The sequence below is a fragment of the Amblyomma americanum genome, chromosome 10 (assembly GCF_052857255.1).
Source record: "Amblyomma americanum isolate KBUSLIRL-KWMA chromosome 10, ASM5285725v1, whole genome shotgun sequence".
NCBI lineage: Eukaryota > Metazoa > Arthropoda > Arachnida > Ixodida > Ixodidae > Amblyomma > Amblyomma americanum.
This window is the reverse complement of record NC_135506.1, coordinates 58,159,652-58,176,334: the sequence shown is the minus strand read 5'-3', so window position 1 is coordinate 58,176,334 and position 16,683 is coordinate 58,159,652. Positions and strand designations below refer to the sequence as shown.

At 45.2% G+C, this 16,683-nt stretch overlaps 1 protein-coding gene across 1 annotated transcript; it reads right to left on the bottom strand.

The window, feature by feature from the left end:
- Positions 1-214: 214 nt before the first annotated feature.
- Positions 215-14,697, bottom strand: LOC144107502 (uncharacterized). Its single transcript, XM_077640528.1, has one exon. It carries the CDS (start codon positions 6,608-6,610, stop codon positions 5,921-5,923), a length of 690 nt encoding a protein of 229 aa, XP_077496654.1. The 5' UTR covers positions 6,611-14,697; the 3' UTR covers positions 215-5,920.
- Positions 14,698-16,683: the final 1,986 nt, after the last annotated feature.

Sequence of the window (16,683 nt, the reverse complement as noted above, 5' to 3'; positions counted from 1 at the left end):
GAAGGATGTGTTCCCTCCTTTTGCCCTGCCTCACGGGCAAGAACTATGTATTACCTCAATACACAAACAAACAAAACTATTGCCGCACTCCTTATCCCTCCCTACTATGCGTCAGTCATGGGCACGGTCTAGCCGGTCTTCATTGGACACGTCAACGGTCACCATTGTTCCAAACACATACCGGCCCACACAAGGAGCACATAATCACTGCAAAGCCATTTGTCAATGCTTGCACTTTATTTCACACATATTACTTAGGGTATGCACTCATTTAAAAGGCAGACTATAACAGAGCTCAGAAAAAAAATATAAAGGACAGCTCTGCCAAGGCTTCTTATATAAATGGCCAGCACACAGCTCTACGTTACACTGCCTGGAAATGAAATGGTACACATATGCTAATTTCAGCACGAAAAATAGGGCACATGTGTGTTATGTACTTTAAAAACGCATCAACTAAATCATCACCACAAGTGTACAGTGTTATACATCAAGCACTCAAGAAGCAAAGTTCCACTCTATATGACAGTGAGATGACTTGGCGAGTCTGGTGACCTGCGTGTACACTGCCCGCAAGGTGCATATCTCTTACAGCTCATCGTCCAAAAGGCCAACGCGATTCCCTTTTGATGAAAGGGCATGCAAATCTCGCGCATTGAACACTACTGAAAGCTAAATTTGTGATGAGAACACATAAAGGCCATTAGATGACGTCGCGAACACCACTGCTATGACCAGATGCTTAGGAACTAGGAATTGCATGCACAATGCACAACAGCTTTCTGTGCATCACAAGTACCGCATACAAAATTACACACCAGGAACAACAAAAATGACTGCGCATATTCTCAGCAATTTTCATAACGGACAGTCACAACAAATGAAAGTGGAACTCGATAACACACTGGACAGGTACGTAAAATGAGAAGGCAGTTCTGCTGTGTTCTCTCTGCCAGTGCAACTGAATTTGTAATGGACTAGAGATGCTTAACTTCTAGCAGCACACAGTGAATACTGACATGAGAACGGGACTCTTTTTTTTTCAGCATTAAGATACTGTGTGGGTGACAAAAGAGCCTGCATCAGAAGTTCGCAACCTTAAGCTCGAAGTGAAAAAAGTTCTGTCAGCATCGTGTCACTAGGCAAGAGAGTTTCAGCTGTAAATGCACAAGTTGGCTGCTTTGGTGCACGACGACACTTTTGAGCCCCATGTGCCGAAACGGTGCCAAAAGCTATACAACACACGCCCACTATGATGCTGGCATGATTTAAAACTCTGGCAGAGAGGCTCATCCAAGCTGGAATGACTAGCCCACACGAATGCCTCTAGGGATTTTACACATGCAGCATGGAGGTGAAAAAAAAGTGGTTGCAGTCTGATATGATGCAGCCGCTGCAAAAAATCCTGACAAGTTTCTGACTGAAACAACGGACAGTGGAAGCTGTCAAATGAACGCAGGTTGAAAACTCAGCGAAGTGGGCCAGTAAAAAGATATCAGAAGTGATAGCAGTTCAGGCCAGATTTTCAAAGCACAGCCGAAGAAAAAAATCAGGCGAGCTAGCAGTCATGAGCTCCTCACACAGATCAGTGAACTGGCGGCTCAATATGCAAGAAAAATTTCAAAATGGAGGTTTACAAAACAAATGCATAAGTCGCACACTAGAGCTTTTGCTCACTACTTCTGGTGAGGTTTCCTGGTCAAAATATGGCCATGCATTGAAGAGGCAAGATCTGCATGAAAAAAAGACATTTAGAAAAAAAAAAGACAAAATCTGTTGCGCTGCGTTCTGCATACAGCATGCATGCACGCAGAAACACTGACAGGCTTACATTACTTCCTGCTGTCCTGCAATCAAACCAAGACATTATAAGCTAGTATCTTCCAACGACTTATCCACATGTGCTCCCACTATCTGCCGTGCTGACAACTCACTATAATCAACCAGTCTACACGATGTGCTGGATCTATACCAGGCTGCAGCCTGAAATAAACCTAAATCCATATGAATCTGTAGCAGCGCTTCAATTTACTGTATTTACTCGCGTAATGTACCCACTTTTTATCCAGAGAAGTGTACTTCAATTTGGGTGGACGGTTCATTACAAGAGGAAAAAAAAAAGTTGCAGCGTATTTCTTTGTGTCAGCCAAAATTTCGTACATCCGCCTGCTCCTCCGCGCCAGCCCGCCTGTTCATCCATGCATCGTCAACAAAAGTATGCGGTCAGTTGTGTTTGTGCTGCCGGTATTTAGCATCATTCGCTTTGAAAGGTGTTTGCTGTATCATGGCACGGTCAGACGTTTACTCGATAGTTGACAGCACTGCCCAGGTGTGGTGGAATAAAGCCAACATGCTGAACACCGGCCCAGAAGGTCAAATGCAATTTTTTTACTAGAGGTTAAAAAAACTCGCAGGACAGTTATGAGTGTGCAATGTGAACTGCAAGTGTTAACTGCGGCGCGAGAGAAGTCAGGCATTTTTGCTCTCGATCTCGAGTTTACCAAATCACTTGGGGGGGTCTGAAGCTTCTGCTTCCTCCACAGCATTTCTGTGCAGATGTTTATTTATAGAGTTCTTTTAAACTGCTGCACTACTTTCCGATCCTCAAGCACTCATTGGCTTCTAAGCCTACATTGACAAACCGGGTGTACAGCAGCGCGCTGAGCAAGCCACCATCCCTGGTGCTCCTATCGAGAGTGCACAGTGTCTTGGCGCTCTGCCAAGTTTGCCGAACACACCACCCCTGCCAAAGCTCTCGCCAAAACATAAGCATACCATGATGTTATCGGCGTGCAGCATCTTGGCGCACTGACAAGGTCTGCACTGCGGATGGCGTGAAACTGAGGAATATTCTAAGAAGAGCTAATGCTTTAAAAACCAAGTAAATTCTCAACAAAAAAAGCCGGGAGTGGGTTCATTACCAGAAAAAATATGGTTCTACTTGCACAGCTTACATGAAAAAAGTGATTTTACTGCAAACTACAGCGCTCCAACATTTCAATAAAGGATGTTCTCAGTTGCTCTCGGCAAACACTGGCAACTGTGGGCAGAAGCATAGATGCTAATGATGTGGTTAATCGAATGTGCAGCACGCTTCAGACTGCGAGTGCAAAATGCATCCTTAAGGCTGGCGTCCCACATTGGCAGCGGCCACTGCCATACAAAGCTTACACAATGGCAAGTGAAATTTAGTTTGGTGCCCCATGCATGGATATAAAATCTTCGACCAAGAGAAATGCAAAAGAGATAAAATAAAACCACTCAAACCATCAAAATGGTTCACCTACACCTAACTCTTTGCGCACTCACTTTTCAAAAAGCCAATCTTCTGAAAAACACTCCTGTATGTGCACCAGAAGCACCAGATGGCGAAAGCTGTCGACAGAGCCGTTGCGGTGGCTCAGTGGCTACGGTGCTCGGCTGTTGACCCGAAAGATGCAGGTTTGACCCTGGCCGCAGCGGTCGCATTTCAATGGAGGTGAAATGCTAGACCTATGTACTGTGTGATGTCAGTGCATGTTAAAGAACCCCAGGAGGTCTAAATTTTCCGGAGTCCTTTACTGAGGCATCCCTTATAACCTAAGTCGCTTTGAGACATTAAACCCGATAAACCAAACCATAAAATTTGCAATCTAGCTAGATTCTGCTTTTACATAATGGCCATCACAACTAGCCCCGATAGTGAAGCAATGAAAACAGCAGCCTTCACTGTTCGTGCAGAAACAATAGGAATGCACATAAACTCGACAAACCGCAACTGGCAACTCTCAAAGTAAACATGACAGGCTGTGCCAGATTAGAAGTGAACACTAGTGAGCATACAACTGATCTGGCTGTGCGATAGAAGCATATGAGACAGTACAACAGAAAAACAAGCTCGCATGGCATCTTGGTGCTGAGCTATTCACCTTCGTAAACACACAGAGGCAATATTGTGCTAGAGGTACTTCGCGCATTATGTGCAGAGCTATCACTCACTTTGATACAGCTCAGCAGTAGTTCCCACCATATGAGCTATGCCTTTTTCATTGTTTATTAAAAGATAAATGCACATTTAATACACCCTTTGAGCTTTCTGATGACCAGCACACTAATCAGCGAAGCTACTGCTCATCACAGAGAGACAAATATGAAGTAAGCATAGCAATCTTTTTGGGTGGCTGCACCAGATAACACTGCGAGAGGAACCCAGGATGCTACTCCAAGTATATGAGGAAGCTGATAGTCCCACCATTAATGGGAAGCCATTCCACACTGTGCTGCTTTTCGACCAACCAACTACCCACTGCACTGAGTCCATGACCTTCTTATGCACAGACATGCAAATATGGGCCAACTCTGCCAAGAAAGCGCCCGTTTCTTGCAACCAAATCCCAGGCAGGGATCAATTTCACAGTTTATTCTAGTTAGTGACGAATTTGGCATCAGTACTTGGCAGTCTTGTCTTAAACCTTTAACCACCAATCTGTACTCGTCATGGTATACTGTACAAATATCGCCAATCATGAGTCGCACTCGTCCTGCTCGATACTGCATTGCTCGCACTGATGAAGACTAGTTATGATCGCAAATAGCGTTGGTTGCAATTTTCAACACCAGAGGGTGATAGTTGCACATGAAACAAGTTTTGCACCTTTAAGGCGTTTTATGCCTAACAGCAGTCGTTTGCGCCAAAAATCACCAAAAAGTTTGGAACTTTGGTAGCTTAATTTTAAAATTAGTTTTGGTTTAGGAGTTAAATGAATGGGAAACTGCACAAAGCCACGTTTGACCAGAAGGACTATCTGGCACTGTGATCTGCCAGGAAGCAAGTACCTGTACCGCAGCAAGGAATGATGGGGTTGTTGCATCTCTCCCCTACATGCTGCAGCCTCATCTGTTTGCATGCCCTTCACACAGGACGACTAGTGCAGGCAAGTGATAATGCCAGATGCAGTGTGAAATAAAACAAGCAGCAAAACACAACTCCTGCATCTGATTTTGAATCAAGTAACCCATGGATGTACATGAAATACTTATTTCACTGTCAAACCAAACAAGGTAGACTCTGCAGGAGGCATTCACGTAATAAATGTCTTCTAACCTACCCCTGTCGATGCTCTTCTCAGCCTGTTCCTCATTACAGTCCATAGTGCAAGCTCATTGTGTTGACTGCACCAATACACACACTGACAAATACACAAAACGCATATGGCAAACATATGTCGGCCAACTAAACCGGAGAGCCCATGAGTTCAACGGCACTTCACTGTGGCCAGTAGCAGCTCAGCGTGCTTGATGTGAAGCACTACTAGAAATCAACGATTCTCTAGAGATCCTCATGATGAACTATAGAAAGAAGCCGACCACTGGATCCATGCTTGCATTTCTGGTCCAACAGTATGCACGTGGGAAGCACTTCGTGGCAGCACACGAGACACAAACACCGCTCTTTTCGAACTGCAGTCACAGAAGACAGGTCATCCCAATCACAGGCACAGAAGAAATGCTGAGGACGTTGCACACCTCCGAGCACCTTTACGCGCTCTCCTTGACCTGAAAGAGTGCAGGCCACTAAGAAGGATCGAAGAGAGGGTCACCATCAAAGCTCACAGGAAAGCACACATAGAAGCACAAGCATTCCAACTTGAAATGAAGTTGTTTGCAGTGTAGACACCTCCACCAGGTACGAGGCACAGGAGATGTCTCAATGCCTTCAAATCTGTTAAACACGTCTCTCAAGCAACCAGAAGAAAACATGGCTTCAGACTTGAAACAAGCTTCTTTCCAACACATAACACAATGAGCACCTCAGCATAGTCCCAGGGTGTCGGCAACCTCATATCTACTATGAAGCTATAAGGGTTGACTGGGCAGAAACTTGGGCACGATGACAAGCATGACCATGGCAACTTCATCAACGATGGCCACCACAGTGCCTTCAAGCCAGTCCCAGGAGGCTGTCCCCTTCCCAGTTATCCTCCTCGTCAGTGGCCGGCCTGGATGGCCCATCCAGTGGGTGGTCGGCGCTCACATGCTGGTCCAGGCTCGACTGCTCGGCAAAAACCTGTTCACAGCGGGCACACGGGTACAGGAGTTGCCCGTCGGCCGTGACGTGACGCTGCAGATGCTGCATGAGCGCCTTCTTGCCCGGAAATGCGTGCTGGCACAGCGGGCAGCTCATGGGCCGCAAGTCCTCCTCTCCCGCCTCACCCTCGCCGTCGGGTGCCGCGACCCCGTGAGTGCGCAGGTGCGCCGCCAGGTGGACGCTCTGGAGGAAGCTTTTGGAACAGTGGGGACACTCGTGCCGGGGCTGGTCGCCATGGGTACGCATGTGCCGGTTCAGGCCACTCTTGTGGGTGAAGCGTCGTGCACAGCACCGGCACGAGTATGGCTTCTCGCCTGTGTGCGTGCGCCGGTGCACGGTGAGGTTACGGCGGAACACGGTCGAGTACTGGCACAAGTCGCAGTAGAAGCGCCGCACCACGCCTGCTGCCGCCGCCCGTCGGCCCAAGGATATGCGCAGCCCTATGAAGACGAAGTGGAGGAAGGCATTATCACAAGTGCAATCAAGGATGAACTTTTTTACAGTGACAGCTGTTAATGGCACCAACCACGAGATGCGAGACATTGACGTAGATGCCCGCACAGTGAAGGAGTATGAGGAGGATAAGAGTATGAGAGGGGATGGAATAGCTGTCACAGTAAGCTATGTGTGCAATGTTGCTCCTTTTTGCTGACTATTTTCATCGCACATGTAGCACAGCTATCACAGTATTCTCACATTACGTAACATTACGTAAACGTTAATCAGTTTTTTCAGGGTAGATTGAAGCAGTTATAATAGAACTGCCCCATACAATGCCACCATCCCCGCATTTGCAGACTACTATAGCGCTTATTTAATTAGAATTTCAACTGCAAATTTGTGTTGTGGAATGTGCTTTGCTACAAGTGCTTGGTAGAATAGTCCTAAAACTTACTGATAAAGCAAGGATCAAAGTGGCTATACATAGCAAACAGAAACAGCACAAGATCCGACAGTGTCGGCCGCTGTTAGTATTCGTATCAAAATACACAGTTCTTAAACCGAGTGAAGAGACTTCACTGCAAGGTATGCACCCGCTTCAAAATGACACCAGCACGTGCTTACAACAGGAAAAATGAGGACATTTTCTTTCAAACAAGAGGAAAAAAATCTTACTAATCATTCACTATAGTAGACTAGCCCAGACTAGAGCCTTATGCATAGAAGCAAAATGACCAGCACTGACTGATAGTGGAGCAGCCACCATGCTTTAGCTTGCAGGCATGTGAAATGAGAAAATGGAAAGAGAACAGGACAAAATAAATGCAATTCACAAATGAAATGTTGGGTTCACAGCCTTGCAAGTTACGAAAACTATACACCGGACAAAACCACACACCAGTCGAAGAGTTTACAGCTCTCGCCATTAGTGGCCAGTTTTTAAACTGCCTAGTAGACACTGCCAGTTGTGGACGTCATTTCTCAAAACTTGTCACATGACTTGCTAAAAAATGTCGGAGTTTGGTGCATTGCCGGCAACTGCAGCCTGACACACAGCAATGATTAGGGAGAAGTGACTGCAATTATGCTGCCCTGGCAATGACCCTGGAACTATTAGGAAAGGAGGAGACAGTAAAGGGACACGGAGGACAAGTCCACCTAATTATTCCTATCAGTAAATATTAATTCTCTTGCTTGTTCCAGCTACGTTGACATCTGTCCAGCAGCAAAAGGCGCACTTGTTAGCGAGAAAAATGGATTCAAAAACCTTCCCACCGTTCGATTCAAAATCGTGACGTCTTTGCCAAAAAGGACAGATTGCCACTGTTTTGAATTGAACAGTGGTGTAGTGCAACCTCTGGGACCTGCACCCAAAAATCAAATACCGACGCGCGCATTTTATTTGCCGAACTGGCCGATGAGGGTGGCACCTGTATTTCGATTTTTGGCCTTTTCTAGCTTTCAAAAACTACCGTTTTCGTGAGGGTGGTCTCTTTGTGATTAGGACATGGTGACCTATTGATACAGGCCAGCTTCAATTTTCCCTCAGCGTCCCTTTAAACAGCATGGAGGAATACTCGCAGCTTCCCTGTCTAAGACCAAGGTGTTGAAATGGAACTATAACTGAACCCGAAATCTGAACCGAATCCGTATTTTTGCCCGGAACCACAACTGAACCAAACCCAGTAATTTTTTCGTCATCTTGGGACTGAACTTGAACGAATCAAAGGACTCATTCCAGGACATGATTCAGCCCCACTTTTGGTGCCAAATTACATGTCTTACCGCACACATTTTAGCCACTGAGAGCCGCTTCGCCGCACATCGTTTCCCCCTCTCTTCATCTTCCCTCTCTCCACTTTACCACCTACCAAATGAGGCTTCAGATGAATGGACGGACAGATTTTTCCAACATGGGGTTCTACAGCATGGGGTTCCCTGCTGATTTATTTTGAGCACACGAAAGTGATTTTCAGCACAGCCGTGTTTTCAGCTGTTTAGAAATTCCTAATCTGTTTTATTTTTTGCTGTTTGGCCTTACAGTTAAATACATTTACGTAACTGCAGTAAAGAAAGAATAAATGGCACTAATAAAATCCGCAGCTCAGATGGAGGCCTACTGCACTCGTGCAATGGGGTTCCCGAAATTAGTGAATTATTGTGCACATACACAACATGACAGCTTTTCAGTCTTATAGTGGGCCTCATGAGATCAGAAGCTTTGCGCATACACAGTTGACTTGCATTAATTATTCTATGGTTCCACTTCAATTTCAACTCTCGGAGGTTTGAATTATCTAAAATCTGTAAGCATGTTCCAAAGAATTATGGTACTTTTATTTGGCATTTTTTCTGGATAAGTCTATTTTGCTTATGCAGACACAAAACGAATGGATATGTGGGCACTGCCCTTGCAAATCACCAAATCATTAGCTCTTTATGCTCAGAAAGAGTATCACTTGTTGCCTACTTAGAGCAAAAAATATGCATCCCTCTGGCATTTATCGTGTTACTTCTGAGTTCGAGCATTTAATTTTCGTCTTATGTTATTAATTATTGGCCTGAAAGATGCCTTATCCTGAACCAGGTGTTTTCAAAAGCCATACGTGGAGGTAGGACGCGGGGGGCAGCCAAACTAAGGAAGAAATAAAAATTATGCTCAGATTTGAAATAAGCGAAGAGTATAGTAAGGTAACAAATATTGTGAATTTTTTAAAATTTGTAGCCCTTGCTACAAATCTGCACAATTTTTGCTAGAGACAGAAAATTGAAGTCGGTCATGACCACAAGGGAGACACTACCACACGCCATCTGCAAGTGCTACTGGTGCACCTTGCCTAAGGCAGCAGTGAAGCAGATAATGAACCGTTCCTTCCGTAGTTTATATCATAGCTATGCTATCTTTTACACAATGAACTCTATTGATTGGCTGATTTATTAACTGAAATTAAACCCAAGATGTCTATCCTTTCTTCAGGCTTGAAATATTACATCCCTTCGAAATATTAACGTACACGTTTTTCGGTTTGGACTCCAGAGGCATCAGTTCACCACAGCTCGCTGAACTACTGTTGCCATACAGAAATTGATCCAAACATGGTTTGTGAAATGCACTGAGTAATGTAGTAAACAAACGAAAGTCACATTTGAAACAACAATCTCACAGTGAAGTTGCACCATCAAAAATGATTCGGTTTTAAAAAATTACTACATGACCACTACCACACCTATGCTTGCTAGTGAACCATTTTCAGTGCAAGTACACAATTCAAATGACAGCACGCACATACTATAAGGGCAAAAGCATAAGTGCACACAACTGTATTTGAAGGATTCAAATGTTGCTCGACTATGACCCAGCACTGAAAGTTTCTTTTCAAGACACTACTCAAAGCAACAAGCCCACAGGCCTCAATGCAGCAATGCGGCATGAAACTGTTTCCATCTAACTGAAGCCACCTCACACTTGTCTTGCCAGTTTCTCAAAGTTTCAGCATCTTGCTTCACTCTGTAACAAGGAGAGAGCAAGCAAGCATTATTGCGTGCCACAAAGAGCAAGGTCAAAGCCAACACCTCATAAGCAATGTTTGAGCACTCTGGATCCAATATTCTCAATGAAAATAGCGTTCCTAGCACAAGCTTTGTATTATGCATGCGACGGTCTTGTGACAATCTTAAAAATTTTAACTGAGAATGTGACCACAAAGGAGGAGCGTCACACCTTCACGCACATAGCGTACCAGCATTAACCCAAGTCACATTCCCTGCCCCTCTGACACTAACGTGGTTGCACACTAGATGAACAGTTTTTCTGAGCACCATACTTAGCTGTCGACAAGGGGCTTAAAGATATTTAAAAAGAAAATGAAGTGACTGAGGCTGGCTGATGGTCCAGCTGGATCAACACATCAAGCAAAAACACCATTCGACAGTAGGACAACAAGGAGCATTTACATCTTTTCTTGAGCCCTCAGTGTCATTTTCTTGTGGCATGACAGACCATCAGGAGTGTTCTTTTTCCCTATATGTTCGCAGCATACTTCTCACCAGAAGTTCTGGCATCATCTTAGTGTCTCATCAGCATCATCTCTTCCTTTTGAATGAGAAATAGTCTGTACAAAAGAGTGCGAGAACAGCTTCAAGGTGGTCTGCCCGCCTTCCCTTCAAAGCACCCACATGCATTCCTGAATAGAACTCAGCAACACACAGACACAAATCCAGACGTCAGTATACAATGAGCTTGCAATTCGCACAAAAGGAATAATTGTTACATTGGCCTAGCAGACCACATTGCAGTTAAACATCAAGGGGAACACAGCACCTAATGATGATGCACTGTTACTTTATCACATGGGCAGATAATGCTTTTTATACATAACAGCGTGGCTTTACGTGCTTTTACTTGTTAGAAGCAGTATTACTGGCTTCCACATGCACCTATGTGCCCCTATTTATTTTTGCAAAAAAAACAAACTTGCAATACGCTGTCTTACAGTTTCAGTGTACCAGAAAAAAAGACACCGCTGGCAGTAAAAGTGCCTATTTCTACATTATATCTAACCCAACCAGAATCTTTTAGGACTAAAGGAATGTTTAGATATTTTAGAATATTTTTAGTTTTATTTGTTTCTAGACTCTTTTTGACACTAGGAGAGGATAGGATAGAAAAGGAATAACTTTAATAAAATGCCGGCAACCGACAGTTTAAGGCGTCGTGACATTGGCCAAGCGTCGACCCAGGGTTATGCCCCGGTTATGCACTACCCCGGTTCGGCCCGTTTGTGGTGGATCGTGAGGCTTGTGCTTTTCGAGTGCACCTCGGGCCTGCTGGACGGCCCATAGTTGAGTGTCCTTGTCGGTAGACTGCACTGTTCTAACATGCCTGTTTAATGCAATGCTAAAAAACTGCCACTTAAAAGTAGGTGGCAAACAATTTATAGACTAGGATAGTGTTCTGTTTTTACTACTCAGCTTAAGTGACTATAGGTCACAATTGTGTTCGTTTGAGCCAGTTAAACCGCTTATGAGTCAAACGAACTTCAGATTACAGCTAAATAAAAGCAGCAGTCTGGTGTCTGCTCAGGAGACATGACTGGACAAGGCTGCCCCCACTGATGAATCCAAGAAGGGCAGTAAAGCACAAGAATGTGGCTGACTGCTATAAACACCTCCGACTGCACTCAAGTTCAACCAACTACAATCATCCTGCTGAAGAAATTTAAGCCCTTCAATAAGTAGGACAATTCACAAAACACAACACATTTGCTCCTTTCACACGTGCCAGCCGTTAACCATTTGCCAAGGAACGAGGAGACATGCTGCTGTCCGGACCACTGCTTGCAGTTGCGCTGGGAACACGAAACAAATATTGAATGACACAACACTGCGATGTACAACTGTGCATTCTGTTCTTTTTCTTACAAAGCAAGCAATCGCCACAACTGAGTGTAGCACAGAGAGACCTGAAAATACCGTTTGACAAAACTGCTAAATTTGTCACATACAAAGAGGCCTACCAATTGCAGAATCTCCTAGTGCAAAAGCTCTTTGAAGCCGTTTAACCAATCATAACAAACCAAAACAGCACTTCCATAGCCTTTCCCTCTCCAAGGGTTCGTAGAGAATATTTGGCCTGAAATTCAAGAGTTCCAGGATTTCAAGGATACAAAATGGGCAGTGATCGTTTTTAAATAACACAGATCTGACTCATGCTTAGCTCATGTTTCCCTCTCCACGGACATCTGAGCTTCCCTTTCTTTGGCCTTTTGGTAGAAATGTTGGCCTTGAAAGGAATCTCAGCATCCTCATTTGCTATACCCAGCAGAATTTCGAGCATTTTTTGCAGTCTTGTCCGTTTTTCTGACAACTTCTAAAGCTACAACTCCAGTGACTTGCCTTCTTTTTCTGGCACGGCTGCTGAGTTTCAGCTGCGTCCTACCGATCACGTGGAGGCATTCCAGGCAATTCCTAGCCACCACGCATAAAATATCCAATAGCACAGCTGCTTATGCATGCCGCTGACCCGGAGATATACTTCCAAGCTTTTTCAGGTGACTTTTCAGCGCCACCCATTGTTAAGTCTTCTCTGACCCAGGTGCCATAATCCACTTTTTTTTATTGACACTTTCATCGACATGTTACACATACCTTAACAACACTTGTTTCGTCCCATAGCCTGACTGGCTAGTATCGGGATCAATTCGTTGAGGTACCAAAATAAATCAGCATGCGGTAACACAATGACAAAAAGAAAAAAACTAAATGCAGACATTAGAACAGCCACGTAACAATTATACAGAGGGTGACTATCTTTCCAATTACATTGCTTATCTACTGAAGAAGCAAGGCAGGCTGAAACTTGAGTTTTCTGTATGACATGGCATTCTAATTTGCACCATACAGCACGAAGGCAAAATGAAGCCGCAACGTCTACTGCGGTCAATGACCTCAAGGCCTGTATCACTGGTGCTGATAACAGGAGAGCACCCCTCACAGGAAACCATGGAAGACAGGGAAAAGAAGCACCTCTGCTATGGTCCTTAGCAATAGTTGCAAGTACTTCTAGAGACCACACCCCTACTGCCCGAAAGATCCTCAAGGAAACGATGCGCTCTCAATGGGCTCCACTTCGAGACCAATTTATTCACAAAAGTTTGAGGAATACAGTCTAGGGAAACAGGAAAACACGCACAGGAGAAACAGTAAAGTAAAGAAGGGGAGCAAGAAGTGAATCTTGACGGATCTGTAGCCCTTAAAGACAAAAGAGAAAGAGGGCCACTTGTGGCCTTGGTTTTGCAGGGAAATGCCTAGTCACTTCAGGTTTTGGTCACCTTCTCAGTTTCTACTGTTCCCTCTGAGGGGAGCTTCCAGTCATCATGTAATACATGTAATCTTGCTTTTTAGAAATAAACCAGACCAAACCTAATTTTTCAAGGAATCTAAGGTGTGCACAGAAATTTAAGGAGTTTCAGGGGCCCTTTGAAGTTTTCCGGAAATCAGGGGTGTTGAAGGATTTCAAAGGACTGTGTGAACCCTGCCCTCTCCACTCTTCATTCCAGCTTTGATGAAGTCTATGCGACTGTGTTGGCACAGCATGATGCTAGCAATGCTTCTGCTAGAGAGATGTGATATAGCTGTGCTCGTTATTGTGCCTTCTCTCTTTTCAGAAAATGCACCACTACTATCGGGTCAGATTTGGCACTCACTTCCTTCACTTGGCCAGGTTTCTCAACATCTCCACTTGTTCTGGTTCCATTCAATCATTTACGCTACAGCTTATGACACCTAAGAAATTTCGCCAACAGCCGCATGCCCTCTGTAGTTTAGAAACAAACACAAAGCGCAGATAGCACAAAGAAGAAAGCACAAAGGGTGCAGCCGCATCAAAGTGAGGCGTAGGAAATGGCAGTTGAAACCTGCTATCTTGGCAGTGAAGGTTTAGGTTCTTGGATGTGCACGGAACAGCGGCATTTGGTTAGGCTGTTTCAACGCCATGCACATTAACGATTAAGAAGATCCATTCGTAATGTTCAAACTAGGGTGAACTATTCAAACGGTGTTTCGAGGTCTTTGAAACAAAATCCCCCCCCCCCCCCAGAAAAAAAAAAAAAACATCTATGAGCTTTGCGCAGCCGTTGTGAACCTGCCGTTAGCAGCAACATTTGCTGTGGTTCAGTTAGGCAATCAGCGACTTCGAAACCGCCCCGACTCGTAAACTACGACACGAAACGCATGATCTACCTGATAAACGCGTTTGAAAGGCAGCAATGACGACGAATCGTCGATACCCTAGCTTCGCACGTAGATTTCCGAAAAAGACTTCGGAAACCAACCTCGAACGCTCTGAAGCGCGACAGACAACTGCTATGGCAAGTCAAACTAGCTGGTAACAGCTGTACGAGATTCTTCAGAGTCGTACTAACGGTCACTCGAGTTTTGAGTCGGCCAGCAGTGCTCAAAGGAAAGCGGCTCGATTATTCAAAAAGTGGCACGCAAATAGTAGATTTCGAGCCGCATGCTACCGCAAGTAGTCCAGTAGTCGCTGCCTGCTGACTGACTACCCGATTTGGCGCAAACATTTGTTCGCAGACAGCAAGCTGGGACCTAGCAGCCGTTTACGTGCTCATGCCGTTGTATACTCCACTACACTCACGTTACGGTTGCTGATCCATCGGTAAAGGCACACAGCGAACGCCGATTGTCAACAAACAAAACAGATTGGAAGTAGTAGGGATTGACTTGCCTCGGCTCAAGTGCTTGAAGGTAGAGACAGTGGCGAGATGCGTAGTTCTTAATCTCGCGCACGTAAAATTATTTCAGGATCGCATCACAAATAAAGGGGATTGTTGAAAAAATGATTGTATATTCCTTTTTTACAGCTTTTTCGACAGTCTTCCTTACCTTTTGTGGTCTGACGCTTCTGCGCAAACGCAGACAGCTGTCTCTGTTATTACGTTTGTTTACGCACTAGGTACAAGTTGATATTTTCGAATCGTTACGCGACGCGCTTGCGCTCATATGACTTTATAAAGCTTATTTTCGAATGGAAGATCGCTAAGCGAGGAACGGCACGGTCTTTGAAATGACGGCCACACCAGCCTGCAGGAGTTTTCGAGAGGGAGCGCGGCGGCAGCGTTTCAGTGGAGGCGAAACGCAAAGGCGCCCGTGTGCTGTGTGATGCCAGTGCACGCTGAAGATCCCCAGGTGGTCGAAATTATTCCGGAGCCCAGCACTACGGCACCTCTTTCTTCAATTCTTCTTTCACTCCCTCCTTTATCCCTACCCTTACTGCGCGGTTCAGGTGTCCGCCGATATGCGAGACAGATACTGCGCCATTTCCTTTCCCCAAAAATCAATTTTCAATTAGGGCGATTACACTTCGCCAGCTTCAGTTGTTCCTGCCCAGCTGAAGCAGCTGCTCCCAAATTAAAGCCAAGAAAAAGAAAACAGTAGAAGAGGGTTCTAATATAAGCAAAAGTCACACTAGCTTCTGGCTGTGGGTTCAAACAGTGTTTGATAATTTGTATGCATGGCATAAGTAGAAAAAAATTAATGAAATGAAATTTACATGGTAAGGCTCGCTGAAAGGTTCGAGTTAATTTTGAGCAGCTGTGGCTCTTGAATCGAAATGCCACTCCTTTTGAATGTTTTCACATTTCATCTTTAGAATTCCAGAACCCACGAGGCAACATACCTGCTCCCCTTTTCCATCAATCAGAGTCATATATCGCGGGGAGTCCCCATACCCTTGCTGGTGCAGTGAAGTTACGTAGGTGCCACGGCCCAGCAGGTGGCTGCTTCAAACACAACCACCAGTGGACAGCATAGTGGGCAGGTTGCCGCCTTTCACGGCGGGTAGTTTGTGATGACACCACAAGGTGATGCGACCTTTAAAATTTACGGTGTTCTCCGATTGGTTGATTGGGGTCACGCGACTTAATACATGATCGGCCGCCATTGCTCTGGCAATATCGTACGGCAGCGCAACAGGACAAAACCTCACTATAGTGACGGGCTCTAAACAAGCATGCAGAAACTACACAAGAGGCAGGATCGACAGCATTGCCAATCATAGTCTACAAATGACGAGAAGACACATAAACACTAAACATAATATAGTATGGGTTCCGGGACACGAGGGGATGAGGGGCAAAGTGGCAGCAGACGAGTTAGCTCGAGGGTACGTCAACCGAGCAGACTCAACACTTTGCACCATGGGCACCTCTGACCCTGTTATCCCCACGTACTCGGACATACTCGATCATTACAAGGGTCAGCGGAAACGCTACCCAGCCTCACACAAAAGGCTATCCAAAGAGGAGGCAGCAGACTGGTGCAGACTACAAACCGGTACCTACCCGCACCAGCACAAACTACACAAGATTTTCCCTACACAATATGTAGACGAATGTCCGTGGTGCCAGGGTAAACCTACACTAGAGCATGTCACATGGACCTTCCCTAAGGCAGGCTTAGAGCCTAAAATAGACCACCCAAGTGTGACACAGTGGGAGCACTTGTTGGCCAGCCAGGACGAGGAAGCGCAACGATTTCTCGTACACCGAGCCATGCTGGCAGCTGTCAAGTGTGGCATCTTGGACCGAGGATCGACCACGGTGCCCAGTGACCTGTAAGGGTCAAGAACACTAAATTTGTCGACAATAAAGTTTGTTCCA

Excerpts from the sequence above, each read along its gene's own strand:
- LOC144107502 (XM_077640528.1), bottom strand. The coding sequence starts at position 6,610 with ATGTCTCGCATCTCGTGGTTGGTGCCATTAACAGCTGTCACTGTAAAA.